The 17,974-nt window shown below is 41.9% G+C and overlaps 1 protein-coding gene across 1 annotated transcript in view; it reads left to right on the forward strand.

Annotated features, from left to right (window-relative positions):
• Nucleotides 1-17,974, forward strand: part of MAGI1 (membrane associated guanylate kinase, WW and PDZ domain containing 1) — a 496,147-nt gene that overhangs the window by 411,336 nt on the left and 66,837 nt on the right. The window contains exons 8-12 of the mRNA XM_065408270.1: nucleotides 4,840-4,897; nucleotides 9,480-9,568; nucleotides 10,401-10,493; nucleotides 15,430-15,612; nucleotides 16,878-17,498. Of these exons, the coding sequence (XP_065264342.1) occupies nucleotides 4,840-4,897; nucleotides 9,480-9,568; nucleotides 10,401-10,493; nucleotides 15,430-15,612; nucleotides 16,878-17,498 (1,044 nt within the window). The remainder of the gene's footprint in view (nucleotides 1-4,839; nucleotides 4,898-9,479; nucleotides 9,569-10,400; nucleotides 10,494-15,429; nucleotides 15,613-16,877; nucleotides 17,499-17,974) is intronic.

A 17,974-nucleotide genomic window follows, 5' to 3' on the forward strand; every position in this document is an offset into this window, starting at 1 on the left:
ATTAGTACCCAGCTTTCCAGATTAGAGAAACTAAGTGAAATTTGGAAAACTGACTAAAAATATCCCACAGAATGTTTTTGCTGAATTTGTCAATGAAACAGCAGAAATTTTGCCCCAGTAGTTGATGTTATAAATCAAGAATAAATTGATTTTAGATGGCGTGGCCTAGTGATAGTTTCTAAGTGTTTTTGAAGAATGCAATCATAATATCTAATCTCATTTAGCATTAGTTAGTTCAGTCTGTAATTCTAGTGCAGAGAACTATTAGACCATTATTTCTGCTCCACATTCTAGTCCATTTCGAGAGCTGAAAGGGATGAATGTGTTATATGTGACTGTATTTTCCTTAGGTCGTTCATTGCTTTAAAGAAATTTATAGCTTTGTATGGTAGCCGATTATATTACAGTGGAATTAATCTCTGGTTTCCGTAATTACTTGAAAGCGCAGACTGCGTCCCACTTCTGTGTGATTGATATGCCAGAAGCCGTCAATAAATATTGACTGCTTTTTAAAATGCTATGCAAGAAGCTGCTCTTGTGGTGAGTGTGTCTGGAATAATGTTAAGAACCTAACTCCTTTTAGTGCAACACTTGGAAAGAGATTACATAAAGGAGTAATTTATCAATTCCTGTAGCAGGTGTTGGCACAACCCACAGCGCTAAGGTTTCCATTGCGATGGCTGGTAATCTTTCACAGACTAAAATAACATCAAGAATAAGTGCATGAAGACAGCTGAACCGAAATGTATTTTTAATTAAAATGTCTCAAAAACAGTAAAGATGAAGTAATAGTAGTATAAAATAACAAGATTATGGGTAACAACTAAACTTAAATGTTTCCTCTTTCTATTACCCTTCAGCACACAGTGTAACTTTAAGGGAAGGATGGACAGAGGCAGTAGATTCAGGGAAGACCATTGGTTGATAACCATGGCCCTGATCCTGCACCGACTCATACATGTGCTTAACTTTACTAACATGAGTAGTTTAATTGATATCCGTGGGACTCCTCACAGTAGTATAGACAAATGTTTGTAAAATCGGGGTCCATATAAATACTACAGGGGTTTACAAGCATTTGTATGTCAAGAAAGAAGTTTAACATTTGCAGTTGTTCAGTCAGTGCCAGAAAGGTCAGAGAAGTATTGTCAAAACATATCAACAAAATCTCCAGTACAATAGGAACAGCAGTGGTTAGTATAAATTGGTTTGTGCCAGAGATTAACGCACCTAGTTTAACTAAAGTTTAACATTTGTTTTCTGACTGTGAGAAAATTAAATAGAAATCAACTTGAAACTTTCACAATATTTTGTATTTATCTTATATTTTCTAAAGAAACCGATTTAATAGGTAGTAATATAGATGACCTCTGTTTTAACAGAACAGTGCCATTTTAGGATAGAAATTAAACACTTAGGGAAAGATTTAACACTGTTACACGTGGGCAACTCCTACTAGTCTTGTCTACACTAGGAACATTGAGACCCATAATTCACTTCTGTGCAGCTCAACCAGTAGTAGCAATATCGGAGACTGCAGAATAAATTGCAGGTTGGTAAAAATCTCTGAGCCCGACCTCCAAAATAGCTATGATCAGTCAAGCTCTAGTGAATTTCAGGGCTTAGTTTTCTAGTGTAGGTCCATTGGCATTTATGAGCTATGACTCATAAAGGATGGAATGCTCCAGCAAAAGGTCTTAGGGCTAGATTCTTACATGGGTGCAGAGGGGCAAGGAAACTCTCAATCTGGGCTGGTGGTTTTCCTGATTTTCAGGGATTTATCACTCTTGTAGGTTGGAACACTGACCAACAGGCTCTCAGCTAGGAACGTGTTTTGACACCATGCTTAAAAATATAAGTTGGGCACTTAAGGCCAAATGAATAGGTTGTTGCTCTTGCTCTGAATTAATATTAGATTATAATCCTCCATGGGGGTCCACATGGGGGGAGGATTATAATCCTCCATGGGGGTTCCCTCATAGAACCACATGGGACTGCAGGAATGGCGATTCCTTTCCTGGGTCGGAGCTATATTCTATGATCTAATTGCTCTGGCTCATCTTGAAGATTGGGGGGAAGCATTTAAAACAACCCAGATATTGGACTTTGCAAAGTGGGTACTGCTAATGCAGAGTAATTTCTTGCTTTAGAGCATTTGAAAAGACTTTTTATTAGATTCCTGGATGTGGATCTACATAATAGACTACTTATGGCTCCAAAGCATCCGTTCTTATCTTGTTGGTTTTCAACACATGTAGAAATGTGTTTTGTTAAATTTAAAACTGCTTAAAGAAGTATTTATCCAATAGCCTGGAATGTCAGTGGAGTAATTCCAAGGTCCTTGTTTTGTGACCTTACATAAATGTTCTTTTCTTTTACAGAAAATAAAAATGAAATGTTAATACTAAAAACATTTTAAATAAAGATAAGGCAATGACACTGGCCAAAAACAATAGCATGAGATTTGAAAATAAAATAAACATTATTTAAGGTTGTGACACAAAAAGCGTAGCCAACAAACTGAAGCATCACTCTCCAACTTTAACTCTTGTTTTGGTGCTCTACTTCCGTCTCTCATTCCAACCTGGCCTCCACAGCCGTCTGCTTCCACAGTGGAATAAATTAAGAATGAAATGTCAGCCAATACTTTTGACTCTTTTGATTCTTGTCTGTGTTAGATCTTTAATTGTTTGAAACTTTTTGACTAAACCCCAGTCTTTCCATCATTCAAATCAGTGGGAGTTTCAACTGAGTAAAGACTTCCAGGATGTGGCCTTTAGTTTTGCACTTCCATTTTAATATTGACATTACTTTTGTGCTTTGTAGAGGAATGTCAATTTCAAACCCATTCATTTGGTAAGCATGCAAAAGAGATCTGCTCAGAAGATTGCAAAGTGGTTTCATACCCAAAGGTTAGCACTGGCTTGCATTTGGTTGCTTATGTCTCAAGGAATCCAAAGATGCTTAAACTTGATAAGAGTAAAAATAAAGAACAGGGGGGAAACATGGCTTTTATTTGCAAACTAGGGACTTGTGGAGCAAAACCCACGAAATTAATTTCTTATGATGTTCAGCCAATTCTGAATGCAAACATAAACTCTGACTAATTACCCCATATGTATTTGTGTGGCTTCTCTTCATTTTCAGTCTGGAATTATTTGTGCCTTTATGGCAGTGTAGCGGATGTCGGTAAATACTGAACAGTACAGTTACATTATTCTGATTAATGGGCCACTGCTTGATTGTATTGGCTACGCAACTGATACCATTAATAAAAATAAATCTTTGCATTCCATAATGAATAAACACAGATTATTTCCCATTGGTCTTGTCAACTTGGCAATAAGTGCTGCTTTTATGAGGAATTCTTTCTCACTGGGGTATTTTAATAGTCTTCATATGCATGCTTATTATATGGTGATGGTTCTTTCTTTAAAGTAACTTGTTTAGTACCCAGGCCTGGCCTTACCATGAGACGAACTGAGGCAGCCACCTCAGGTGCCAGACTGTGGTTGGGGCACCACTAGGACCCAGAGTGTAGAAAATTGTGTCTGTTGCTGGTGCATATGTATTCTGTCTGCTCTAGATGCACAGAGATGGTGGAGTGCTGTGCTGGAGGAAGGCAGAATTGAGACCTTTCAAAGTTTTGGCCCAAGCGAGGGGGCATGGGTGCGTCATTTGAGCTCCCCGCCTCAGGTGCCAAAATGTTGTGGGCTGGCCCTGGTAGTACCTCAGGCCCTAAAGCCATTGGGAGCTTTGTTTGATTCAGTGGGAGTAGGATCAGGCCCTTGAGTAATACATACAGTTCAAATAACCCTCACTACTATGCTGAAGTGATCATAGAATCATAGACTGAAAGGGACCTCGAGAGGTCATCTAGTCCAGTCCCCTGCATTTGTGGCAGGACTAAGTATTATCTAGACCATCCCTGACAGGTGTTTGGAGATTTTTAAGAGCAGGTTAGACAATGATGGAGATTCCACAACCCTCCTAGGTAATTTATTCCAGTGCTTAACCACGCTGACAGGAAGTTTTTCCTAATGTCCAACCTAAACCTCCCTTGCTGCAGTTTAAGCCCATTGCTTCTTGTCCTATCATCAGAGGTTAAGATGTTCACTGATTGTGGTTAAAGATGTACCATATGCCTCCAGTCTAGAAAATCTGCAGGCACAAAGTGGGGATAGATTTCCAAATGCAAATTTCATCTTCAGACCTGTTTTTAGTAATTGTTCTAATTAAAAAAAAATGAAAATGACTGTTACATGTGCTTATGGCATTAAATGCTTTTATATCAAGTGTTCTACAGTGAAGTACATTTGTGTTTGCATAGCATCTAGCATAATGGGCCCCTGGTCCTGAGGGGGACATTTGGGTGCTAATGTAGAAATCATGGTAAATGCTGAAATGTATTTAAGCACGGTTACTGCAAAAACTTAGCAGAGGAATAAAAAAAAATTACTTTTCCCAAACCAAAACATCTACAGAGAGGCACCTCCTAGAGACTCTTAAACAAGGAATGCATGACTGTTCATTTAACCCAGGAATCTAAATAATAAAATGAAACAAAAAATTGACCTGCTAAAACTATAGGCAATGGACAAAGGTGACTGCTTTCCACAGGTTTGCTAACCCCATTCCTGGTAAGGTTACAGTAATATTTGTGCTCATTAGACTATGTACTGATATTGAAATGATGGCTGTGATGATCCTCTTTCCTGATGGTTATTCTCTAAGTGAGAGTATGAGCTGATGTGGAATTCTGTAAGCTAAGTGAAACCGGGATGCCTGTCTGAAAACTATATCTTCAAGGCATTCATGTACCTTTTCTCCTGCCCCCAGAATTGCCTGCTGGTTGGGAAAAGATTGAAGATCCTGTATATGGAGTCTACTATGTAGAGTAAGTGTTGCTTGACGTTTCTGTTTTCAGTGTCAAGTAGATAATAACTTTTTCCAGCTGAATTTGCTGTATCTTTATCATTCATTGCAACTGAATGGCTCACAGCTGGGGGTAGTGGTGTTTGCCTCCACCACCACCACCAAAAAAGAGTCACCCACCCTGATTGCTTTGTTTGTAGCTCGCAGTACTATCACAATGCACAGGCAACCTAAAGACTCGTACTTCTCCAGATCCTGGAAGTGAAGAGTTAATATTCTTGGTCTCAAGAAGGAAGGCACATCATATGTTGCTCTTCTGCCCCCCCTGGTGGCTGGCCGTGGCTCAGCATTACAGGATGTGACCTAAACAGGAGTGCTGTACACTTAGGGCTTGCCGACACGAGCGTTTAGTTTGTGGCAAGCTATCCACCGCACGCTACCCTGCTGCGGATTAACAGTTAACAGTTAATATGCCCTGCTGATGCATATTAACAGTTGGTTATTGCACTTTGATTTAGTCCTCTTTGAAACGGTACCAGATCAAAGTTCATTAATGAACTGTTCTGCACATGGAGCTGGGGATGTGATTCCCGGCTTGCGGAGATATACTTCTTCTAGCTCTCATCAAGCTAGTGCACTCAAAATAGCAACATGGCTGCAGTAGCACGGGCAGCAGTCAGTGGCGGCATGGGCTAGCCATTCTGAGTACAAATGCATCCAGACCTCAAGGGTATGTACTCAGGCACCGAGCCCAATCCGCTGCCTATGCCCCTGCAGCTTACGCTATTACTGGTTTTGCACGAGTATGTCTCCTCTAGCTGGAAATCACACACCCAGCTCCAACTGTAGGGCTTGTTCAGCTGTATTACTGCAAGTGGTCTTATATAGTGAAGAGTCCTACTGGGATTGGAGCATTGGGAAACCTCAGAGTCTTAACATTCAGAGGCCTGAATTCCTTAATGAATGCATAGCTAGAAGTAAAGGCAAGGAGAAGTACTGATCTCTAGATGCCTGAGACCCATTCTTGGCAAAGACACAGAATTCTTTTTAGCTGAGAGACATTTATTCAAAGCTAGAATGGGTATGTGATTAATTTAGCAATTTCCTTAGTAAAGCACTGTGATCAAAATGTGTTCTCATAAAACAGATTACCGATTCAATTAAAAAAAAAAAAAACAAGAAATGAAAAATGACAGTGCTTGTGTAATCAAATAGTAACCATAAAGGTTCCTGTATTGTATTGTAAAGAATTATGGGTTTAATGTAACTCTCTCCAGAATTTGAACAGCTTCCTCTTTATCTAGATGACAGATCGCTCCCTTGGGAAATCGGAGAACCAAGTTTTGTTTCATCACTGACCCCATAAAATGAATTTTTAATTATGTGTACACTCCTGTCTGTTAGGATGGCTTAGGATAGCCTTCAGAATAGACATGGAATACAGATTCTATCTGCTTTGGCTCATTTTTGACCCCACCATCTGTGCCTTGGGAAACAAGGTTTAGCAAACTGTATAATTAAGGCCTGACATTTATTTGCCAGAGATATCGGGGGTATTTTTCATCTATTAAATGTCATGCCAAGAGGTCTCTTTCCAGCATTTCCAATGCCACTTTGCATATGCATGCCCATTAATTTCAGGCCACTCCCTAGTGTGAGATTAAATAGGACTGTAACAACAATGTGATATAAAAGACCATTTTACTTAATATCTATCATCTACTAATACAGGTATAAAATAGATTTCTCTCTCTTACACAAACACATTTATGTTCTGTTACACTGGATGATTTTCATTTCATGAAAAACTTAAGTGATGTCATTTTTTGGAAACCATTAAATTTTTCTCAGCCTTCCACTGATACATGAAATTGACAGTCTCTTATAGGATTCATGAATTTGTTTTCATATGCTTATTAGATTCATTAAATCAACAGTCTAGCATCAGGCTTATTTTAAAAAAAATTATCCTTTTTGTGAACCGAAGGAAGACAATTCTGAGTGGAACTCCGTAGTGAATGTTCTGCAGTTATTTGCAAACAGTTGTTTTGAAGATAACTATGGAACAGACTTCCAGACAGCAAAACACACTTTCTTAATGGTAAACTTTTGTACTGGACTATAGTTGAATTTTAACCAAAGACCGTTAACACTGGCTAGGTGCTTAAAGCAACTGATGCTTGAAATTCACAGATAAGCATTAGAGAAATTGGATATGCGTGTTTTGTGTCCGCGCATTAGGATTTTTAAGATATTCATCGCAGTAAGTTTTATGCAAAGAGATGCCACTGTGTAAAGAGTAACTGAAATCGTCCCTCTGACTTGTGTGAAAATTGCACCCGAACCAATATATCGATGTACTGTCGTTTCTGATACAGATTTTCACTATGTTGTATTGACTCTTCAAATAGGTGTATTTTGCTAGCGCTTTACCTATCATTTTCTCAGTAGAACCAATCAAGAGAAGACTATCCTGAGGCTATGTCTCCACAATTGGCTAATGTTTTCATGCTGGTCAGACATGTTAAAAATCACCCTGCTTTTCCTACCTTTGTCGTCAGTTCTCCAAGTATTAAAACAACCGATGATCCCGCAGAGTGCAGCCCTGCAGGCGATTTCAGTGGGGCCTGTGATTCAGAATAAACCGGAACTATTGAGTCCGTCCCATGCCAGCCTCTTTTGAAGTAGAACTTATTGAGGTTTTGCAATATGCTTGATTGCCTACAGTAAGGGCAGCACATCCTAGCTCAGTGCTGGATTGGGCTTTTTCACAGTTCTGTTATCATTGTCAGGGCCGGCTCCAGGCACCAGCTTAACAAGCAGGTGCTTGGGGCGGCCAAGGGAGAGGGGCGGCACCTGCGGCAATTCAGGGGCAGCAGGTCCCTCTAGGAGCGAAGGCTTTTTTTCCCAATTGCCGCCGCCGATTGCAATTGCGATCGCGGCTTTTTTTTTTTTTTTGCTTGGGGCGGCAGAAATGCTGGAGCCGGCCCTGATCATTGTCATAAAATTGCTCATGACTGTTTGCAGTCAACACATCTTGCTAGGCTCACCTTGTGCCATCAAAGCAGAGGGCAGTTGAGAATTGCCCTAGTATAGGGAAATTATAATTATAATCTACCATAAAACTGGGATAGCTGGCTTTAAACCAGCCTCTCCTGGTCCCCTTCACCCTCAGCATAGTTTTTAAGGCCAGAAGGGACCATTGTGATCACCTGGTCTGATCTCCTGTAAAACAGGCCAGAACATTACACGGATTAATTTTTGTATCGAGCCCTTCTGTTTGAGCTAGAACAGATCTCTTAAAAAGGTATCCATCCAGTCTTGATTGAAAGACTTCAAGTGATAGAGAATCTATCACATCCCCATTTAAGCAACAGAGGGTCCTGTGGCACCTTTAAGACTAGTCTTAAAGGTGCCACAGGACCCTCTGTTGCTTTTTACAGTTTCAGACTAACACGGCTACCCCTCTGATACTTGATCCCCATTTAAGTTGTTCCAGTGGTTGAGTACCCTCCCTGTTAAACATCTGCCCCTTGTTTCTAGTCTAGATAGGCATGGGTGTGTTCCTGGCCTGTGGTGGAACACAATGCACTCTGACCTGTAGAATGTCCCTCGCATATTATAGAGGAAGTTAACGCAGTTCTGTGGCTCTGCTAAATTGCATAGACGGGGAATCTCAAGATAAGGAGTGCGATAAAGATGTCTCAGATACAGCTGTGTGTGTGAGAGAGAGAGAGGGAGGGAGTTCAACACGCCTGAATATTGTGTTTAACACACTGGTTAATACTTTTTCTACTGAATCTATGACTCCGTTAAGAAGCTGTCTAATTCACAAGTCATGTAAATTCCAGCAAAACTTTAATGGCTTCAACAGATTAGTAGTTCTTTAGCAATTTTGTGGCACTGTCATTTTTTTCATGGGTTTCACAAAAGGGTTAACTCTATCCATCTGATGCAATGCATGATGCATAGACATTAGGAGTTTCTACACACATTTACAGGTAAGTAATCTTATTTTGTAGCAGACTTGGATTGATTTATGTTGGTTTCAAACCAGATTATTTAATGGTTGCTAATTCAAAATACTTCTTGTGCCAAGGTCACACATTCCCCTTCATTCAATCTGTCTTGCTGCCCATATCTGCAGTGCAAAGCTTTGCAAGTATTTTTCACCCACCATATTAATATTGTGCATTGATTAGATAGCTGACAGATGTTACCAGATTTTTTTTTTTTTTTTTTTTTTAACTTCCCTGAGCCAGGGAATGACTGCACCTCTGGGAATCTGATTAAAGCAGGGATGATGTAGGTCTGTCTTTTAACATGTAGTCAGACAGGGCATCCTTTCTGCCTTAATCTCATTTTCACAGTTAAACTGCTTCTTACTGTAGTTGAAAGAATTAGCCATTCCTGCTCAAGATGTCCCAGCAGATAAGTTGTGCTTGTTTTCCTAAATGAGCATTTGGCACAAGTTGGTGAGTGTTTCGCCATATGCCTGGCTGTTCGCTTTTTTGCCCCCTTTGTCTCGGGAATTTCGAGTCTGGCTGTCATTTTTGTTTGCCACACAAAATGTTTCCTAATTTATTGCTCTCTTTCTTCTCCAGCCACATTAACAGGAAGACACAATATGAGAATCCAGTTCTGGAAGCGAAACGGAAAAAACAGCTTGAGCAGCAGCAACAGCCACCAGAAGGTTGGCACCCGTGGAGAGCATTATGCTTGAGAGATTTGTTAACAGAATATGCGCTCCCTTGAGTTTACAACCCCACGTGGACATATTTGTCCTTCATTAAAATACTTACATTGTGATCCCTGTGATTTTAAGGGGTGGATTATACACACAATGAGATATAAAGGGACATGTAGTTTGCGCTCTTACTAGAAGACTGAATAGCACGAGGCAAAGGAGAAATGATCAAATATATTAGCACTTAATGGCTTTGAATCTCTGAAATTGGGAGAATTTTTTAATTACTTTTAACTTATTTCTGAAAGATTGATCGGTTACAAAGCAAGCTTGCTTGCTCCCCGGGAATTATAAAAACCGACTTGTGAGCCTGAACTATGATTTTTTTTTTCAAGAGGTCATTTTTATATTTGTCCTGGTACTAATAAAACTTAACGAAAGATTACAGAGTAGTATCAAATATGAATTAAACTCCTTTTTACATTTATGCTAAGAGTAAATTCTTGGGTAATGCAAACATGTTCCGCATCAGTCAGTTATTTCATTATTTTGACACATTTTTGGATTATTAAAAATCATGTAATGCAGCAATAGCACTGAAATGAAATAGTCTCAGCCATTTAGAATGCAGGTATGCTATGGAATTTCTGCATGACACTTTGATTGGCTACATCCCTTGGGACTCACAATGCAAATCCACGTAACCAACATGGCCTCCTCCACTTTTCAGTCCTCTCCTCCTCCTCCAGTCCTCCTTGCTTTTCTAGAAGGTTTAGTCCTACTCAGGTGGGTGATTTTGTTCTATTATAGTTATGTTTTATATTTTTTCTATCTCTAGAATGGACAGAAGAGCATCCATCTCTTGGTCCACCGGCTGTTCCAAACCATGCTCCAAACACCCAAGAGCCAGTTCGAGAAGCACCAGTACAAGGTAACATCCAATATGTTTTTTCCATTATAATGAAACTAATTTTGCCACCACATTTCTTCAGAAACAGGACCTTCAATAGTAGTGTAATGAGGACACAAAACACCAATTTCCTGAATTTCTCTGGACTTTGAGAACTGTGGGTCTTACACAGAAGAGGACAAAAATGAAAGTGGGAATAGGCGTGCCTCTTAGAGAGTGGATTTCTGCAAATCTCTCTCTCTCTCGCATTTCAGGTCTTTCAAAAGATACTGAAAATATGAATTAGAATCTTATTAACAGATTAAAAGCAAATTGTTTAAAGTACGATATAATGGGTGTGTGCAAACGCATATAGAACTCAGCCCCTTCTTGCAATACTGTGTGGTCAAACTATGTTAGAACACATTTGGCTGTTGTTATTTTCTTGCCTGTATGGGCAGGAAACAAATCTACCAAGGATAAAGTGTGGTTCTTATAATATGTAATAATGCAGGCTAACAATATTTTATGTTATAATATGATCAGGGCAGAAATGGGGTAGAGGGTGTGTGGTTGGATATTATTGCGGCCAAAGCTAGTGTATAATTGTTACCCCTGTCAATTGCTAGACATGAGCAAGTAGGCTGAGAGAGTCATGCAAATTAAAATTGTCCTCCTAGAGCTGGTCAGTACTTTCTGATGCCAAAACAATGCATACTGTGTTTGCCACAGTTTCACAGCACACTGTTTCTGAAGTGCTCATTAGCTCTGTGATGCTTGCTCACATTCCTTCACAAATAGCCACTTCAGTGTCTCACGTTTAGACTTGCCAGGAGTGGGTCCTGGCAGAGAGGTGACTTGGTCAGTGTTTCCTTTTACTTCTGTGTTGTGAAGCTTTCCATGCCAGAAATGTTTTGGGGAGACCATTGTAACGTGGCTGATGAGGGAGCTGTGCTAGTCAGAGTGCGGGGCAGGGGTACTGACCTCCACATTAAAGCCATGACACTCTAGATGTCTCAGTAACTGAGGGCTTGGAAGGAAAAATCATATCCCACCACTGGGACGATTAAGTGGAAACTCCATGAGATGAAATTCAGTGAGTTCCTAGAGCCTCTACAAATTTTTCCTGTGTAGGCATTATGATAGTTGCCTATCGCAACTGAAGCAAAGTGCGCTCCATAAAACACACAAGCATCAACTCCACTTCTGCAAATACTCGTGCACGTGCTTCCGTTTAAAATGAAGAGAACTGCTGCTGTGCTTAAAGAGAAGCAAGTGCAAAAGTGTTTGCAGGGTCAGGACCTTATTTACTGATGCCATTTCAATGCTCATGCAACATTCTGTGTATGTCCCGCCACTCCTGGAAAAGCGGCTTGTCATAACCATCCCACCGGACAGGAAGATAAATGCTCGGAGCTACATAAAGGACTGCATAGAAGGGCTGCAGCGTGATCTGAAACTTGCTAGAGTGCAAGGCAAGGTCCCCAGGTGAGAGCCTTCCCCTTACACAGCCGGCCATGGATTAACTAAGTCCAAGTATCGACAGCCAGAGTCCCCTAGCAGCCGTAACTATGTGTAAAGAGAGAGCTAGTCTCTCCAATAACTAGAGTTCAGGCCTTGCAGGTTTGTCGCTAGCACCGTAAATCATTCTCTGACTCGAATAAATAGATAGTGCAGTGTGCTGCAGGTGTTAGGCACGCGTCCCTGCAGAACAGGGTGAGCCATGCTGCAAAGCGGATGCAACCCAAGGGCAATTAGAATAGAATGCAGTCATCCAGACTGGCAGAGGGAAAGCCATTGGAGTGCGGAGGTGAGGTCTGGTGCAGCTTCCTGGTCAGTGGGAGTTGGGAATCATCGTTACCTGAAGCTCCCTGCCCATCCAGGATGAGAACCACAGGACGGCGAATCATGTTGGACAAGGGCGACCATACCACCCAATAGAACCATCAATGTCACATCTCTCCCTTATGCCTTAAGAACAAAGCAAAGGCTGTCCACGCTGCTGCATATTGTAATGCAGGGGGACTGATCATGTGGAATGTAGTTGAGCCAACCAAGCTCCTTCATAAGAACGGCCATACTGGGTCAGACCAAGATCCATCTAGCCCAGTATCTTGTCTTCCGACAGTGGCCAGTGCCAGGTGCCCCAAAGGGAATGAGCAGAACAGGTGATCATCAAGTGATCCATCCCCTGTCGCCCATTCCCAGCTTCTGGCAAAAAGAGGCTAGGGACACCATCCCTGCCCATTTCTGAAGTCGATAGAAATCTTTCCAATGAGTGCGACAGTCTGTCAGTATAATGGTTTCAGTAATTAACGCTCCCTGGCAGATTTTTAATTAAAATGTTAGCTTCAAACTTATTTAAAAGTGGGGAGAAAATAAACAGGCAATTTGGAGCCATTGTTTCTGTGCTCCGCAGCTTATATTATAAGCAATGAGCAATAAGAGAATCTTGAATCTATCATGAGAACGGTATTTTTGTCATGATACTTTTTTTAAGACTAAATAGGGTGTATTTGTCAAAGCAAAAATATGCAGTCATGGAACGGGTAGAATGGATTCAAGTGAAAAGAGGAAACAGCTGTCCATCCTTTGGGATGGATTCTGTACTGCTCACGGGCCGTGCCATGTGGCGGGGAATGCACCAGTTGAAGGCAGCCTTACTCTGGATCCCTATGCACCGTGCTGCAGTCTGGGATAGCCCAGAATCTCCCATTCCTTTCTGTTCCGGGGGCTGTGGTGGGAAGCAACATAGGGCCATATCCAATAGCCCTGCCATTCTCCTGCTCCAGTGGAAGTTCTCCCCTGGCCCGCGGCAGTGCCGTTACACGCCCTCTACACAGCTGGAGCGGCATAAAGTGGCCAAAATCAGACCCATTGTTTTTAAAATATATATATATATATAAAATATATATATATATATAAAAATATATATATATATTTTTAATACACACCTTACCTCTCATGCCCCACGTGGGAGGTGAATGCCGCGCTTTGACTCTGTACATAGTCGGTTTTTAGCTCTTAGCCTCTTAAATTTACTTTAAACGTAAGGGTTTATGGTTACTTTGGGGACCTTTTCTCAGCTGATCAGCCCCTCCTGCTCTGACCGCCTTCCCTCGTGGTGACATTACGTGAAAGCTCTAGTCTCCTGGTCGCTTGGACAGATGTTCACCGGCACACTTCCTCACAGTGTGTGCCCTCGCTTGTACTTGCCTCCTCTCTCTCGCTCACTCACACCCATGCCTCCTCTCTCACTCGTGGCAATTATTTCACTCTCACACTTGCTCACTTTCTTTGGGAGAGATCAGCTGAGTTGCCCCCTCTTTCATTTCAGGCTCTGCTGTCTGGGAGTGTTGCACAAAGCCCGGAAGAGCAGCAGCTGCCATTCGGCAACTTGGTGTGTAGCTTTGTCTTTCGGCATCCAGTTATAACGTTCATTTAGAGTTAAAAAAATGGACCCCCTTCACCTCCCATTGCAGCCAAGAGGTAGCATAAAAATGCTGCTATTAGCACAATGTATTAGTATACACAAGAATCGTGTTCTTGTGTTTCAAAGAGGCCGTGAGGCGAGTCATTACCTCACATCTTGCTAACATTTTCTGGGGGGAGAACACTTTTTGCACACCTGAAACACTGTGGGGGTCACATCCCGCAAAGCAAGCAGCACCCTAGAGATCTGCCTTTCGGAGCAGAAACTTGGTGATGAGTTCTTAAATGCACATTGGGCGTTCTGATTATAATGCACCTCGAGCCCTGTCAATCCTAGAGTTGTCACCAGGGGTCTCAGTGGTACAGCTTTTTCCCTCTAGGGACCTGGGTAAAAAACAGTCACAAGTGCAGAGATGTTTGCTCTCCTGGCAGCAGAGCAGGCAATGTGACTACTTTTCAGAACCCATGCAGTGTCTTTTACATGGACCCTACCTCCGTAGGATGTTTTATTTATTTATTAAGCATTTAAAGCGCTCTGCACTCCATAGCATGCTCCCAGGGAGCACGGATAACGCCCCTCCAGCACAGCCAGTCTGGCCCTGTGATTCCTTTTGTGGTTCCCATGCACCACTGTCGATACTGTTTCATGCACTTCAGGCAGAGTGTGGAGAGGAGCACGAGTCAAAGGCAGTGCTTTGGTTGAGCAGGGCAGCATCTGAAGAACATTGCAGTTAATATATACAGGGTGGGGGATTATACTCAAGGAAGCGAGATCCCCTCACAAAGCTTGCTTTATTTTGGTGCAGTTGGGGATGAAAGACTGGGGTGGGGATGAAGGGGTCAGGGGCTTTATGGACAGAGTAATATGGTCAAAAACTCTTTTAGCTTTCCGTTCGCCCAGAAATTCCCGCAGCAGCCTGCCCTAGCAGTCGTTTGCGCAGTCTCTAGACTGCTCAAGAAATTACCAATGCTGAAATAGCGGAGGTGTCGCAAGTCGGGTTTGAAAAGCACTGGCAGAGCCATGAAAGGCCACTTAGCACAGAACCTGCTCCCTGAGGCGAGTGTTACAAGTGCCTCGCTTTCATGAGCTCTCATTTCGTCCATTGTTTTTTAAAGATATGACATTTGCCATTACATGTGTTTTTGTGCTTCCTAAACTGTCTCAGGAGAAAGAGCTAGTAAATCTATCCAGATTGTCTGTGTATTCCATCTCCCACCATCGGTAGCCTATGCACGTTACTGCATCTGTTTTTAAAATTAAAATATATACTCTGCCTTGAGATGGACACCCACAATCAATAAGCAGAGGGCCAGATTCTGATACCATTACTCACATGTAGCACTTGACTCCATGAGTGGTCCCAGTGAAGTCAATGGAGTGGAGTAAGAAGCTAGTAAACCGGAGTAAAATTGCGAATCTGTCCCATTCTCTTCTGCGCAAACACACGAGTGTCTGTCCATTAAATTGCTAGCATGGGCTGGGGAAGGAAAAAGGGATCGAATATTTTTCTAGCATATTTATGGACTTTCAAAACTTCCTAAACAGGAAAACCATTTTTCACGCGAAACCCTTCGGAGTTGAAAGGGACGTTCATCCACACCAAGCTGAGGAAAAGCAGCAGGGGGTTCGGCTTCACTGTGGTCGGAGGGGACGAACCGGATGAATTTCTCCAAATCAAGAGTTTGGTGCTTGATGGCCCTGCTGCCCTGGATGGCAAAATGGAGACAGGTAACACTCTGGGGACAAAAATTAAATAACACCCCACTTTGCGCTTAACAGCGTGTGTTATCTGAGGCTCTCAAACAGTTTTAAGACTCATCGTAACGCTCTGAAATCAATAAGTAGTATTGTCCCCATTTTGTAAGTGGAGAAACTGAAACACAGACCAGCTGAGGGACTTTCTGAAGGTCTTGTAGCAAGTTATCGGCAATGCCGATACCAGATCTCAAGAGCTGTCGTAGCCAGTGGTCTGCTCTGACTGCTAAGCCATTGATGCTAAACCCTGGGAAAACGAGCAACCGCTTCAGTTTCTAGTGCAGTCCCAGAGAGCCACCTGACACTGCATGGCAATAGGCACTTTGGGATGCATTGACAGCTCCTAAGGAGGAAAACACCTCAAGGGTATTGTGTCGCGTATTTTGCACCTCTCTGTGATTCCTTTTCATCTCGCCCCTTCTTCCTAGCTACTACCAAGAAGTGGGGAAGGGGCTGTTCTGCCCAGTCCCTCCTGCTGCTCTTCATGTCTGGAGGCATCCTGAGCCGTGTCTGTTTTTTCAGCAGTGACATTAGTGCATTGCCTGTGCCAAGCGCTACAGGAAGCAATGGGGGTGGGTTTTTCGCTCTGACTGGGCAGAGCAGGAAGCGACAATTGTGACGTGGCCCGTGGCTCTGGAGTCACTGGTTGAGCATCACTGTTTTAAACAGCCCTGCCTGGCAGCTACAGTGTAAAACAAATCATAACTTAATCAGTACTTAGGCTTGAGACATTTACGTCCGAGACGCTATTGCACCATATTTATGCAGTCTCTAGCGGCAATCATTCTGTTTTTATTCTTCATGTGATCTCCATTGTGTTTCTGTCATCTGTCAGCTGTATTAGTGTGTGTGATAGCAAGAGCTGAGCTTTGCAAAAACTGTTAAATGGGCCATATAGTGTCATTTGGCTTGATTTTTTTTTTTAATAAGCCAAGTTCTATTTTCCTTTCCAAAACACTTTTGTATGTAAAAAATTATTCAGTGACTCTTTTGGATACAGATTGCTTTCGCTCACCTCAGCACAGCTACTCTTGTCGTTTGCTGAGAGGCAGGAGTATTTAGATAAAGTATCTGTGGAGATGTTTATGCCGGTACAAGTCTATCAGCATGGAAGCAGAGTGGTACCCATTGTTCAGTGCTGATAAGAGTCCGTTGTTAATGTTCTGAAAAGAGATTGGGGCATTAAAGCAATGAATTGACAGTGTATTTTGTTTTGTTTTGTTTTGTTTCATCCATAGGAGATGTTATAGTCAGCGTGAATGATACCTGTGTGCTGGGACATACACATGCTCAAGTTGTCAAAATCTTCCAGTCCATTCCCATCGGTGCCAGTGTGGACCTTGAACTGTGTCGAGGTTACCCTCTGCCCTTTGACCCCGATGACCCCAACACAAGCCTGGTGACGTCTGTGGCAATTCTAGATAAAGAACCGATCATTGTGAACGGGCAGGAAAATTATGATTCTCCAGCAAGCCACAGTAGTAAAACGGGGAAAGTAAATGGCTTGAAGGAGCAAAGGCCAAGTAGTCCAGCTGAAGTCTCTTCAAATGGATCCCATGGTTACCCCAACGATACTGTCTCTTTGGCTTCTTCTATAGCAACACAGCCTGAACTCATAACTGTACATATAGTGAAAGGGCCCATGGGCTTTGGTTTTACTATAGCAGACAGTCCAGGTGGTGGGGGCCAAAGAGTGAAACAAATTGTAGACAGCCCCAGGTGCCGAGGCCTAAAAGAAGGGGATCTAATCGTTGAAGTGAATAAGAAGAATGTGCAAAACCTCACTCACAACCAAGTCGTGGATATGCTGATTGAATGTCCTAAAGGAAGCGAAGTCACATTACTTGTGCAACGAGGAGGTACGTCTTGGAGGGGGGAAGGGGAGGGGTGTTTAAAGTAGTTTTGTCTGGAAGGCTTGCAATCCTAAATTCAAGTTATAAGATGTAGAAATTGACCACCCCTCACAGTTTTCTCATATTACATATCGTATATTAAAAAAACATTATTTTAACCCATTTTTATTGCAGTGGGAAATGTATGTCTATAGATACATTATACATAACATTTATATGTAATATTAATATCTATCTGTGTCTTTTGATAGCAAGTGTTCTGATTAAATCAGGATTTAGATCATAACCCCTGTTTTCATATACTGGTAAAAGTTTGCCTCTGGGACAGAAACTTTCTTTGGATTTCCAAAGAAATTGTGGGCACTCCTTTGACTGTTTTTGGAAAGTGAAGAGGGCAGAAATAATCCACATTCTTCTTCTTTTTTTTTTTTTTTTTTTAAGCTCAACAGTAACTCAAAAGTATCCAGGGAAAATCACCCGCC

The sequence above is a fragment of the Emys orbicularis genome, chromosome 7, assembly GCF_028017835.1.
Source record: "Emys orbicularis isolate rEmyOrb1 chromosome 7, rEmyOrb1.hap1, whole genome shotgun sequence".
NCBI classification, from domain to species: domain Eukaryota; kingdom Metazoa; phylum Chordata; order Testudines; family Emydidae; genus Emys; species Emys orbicularis.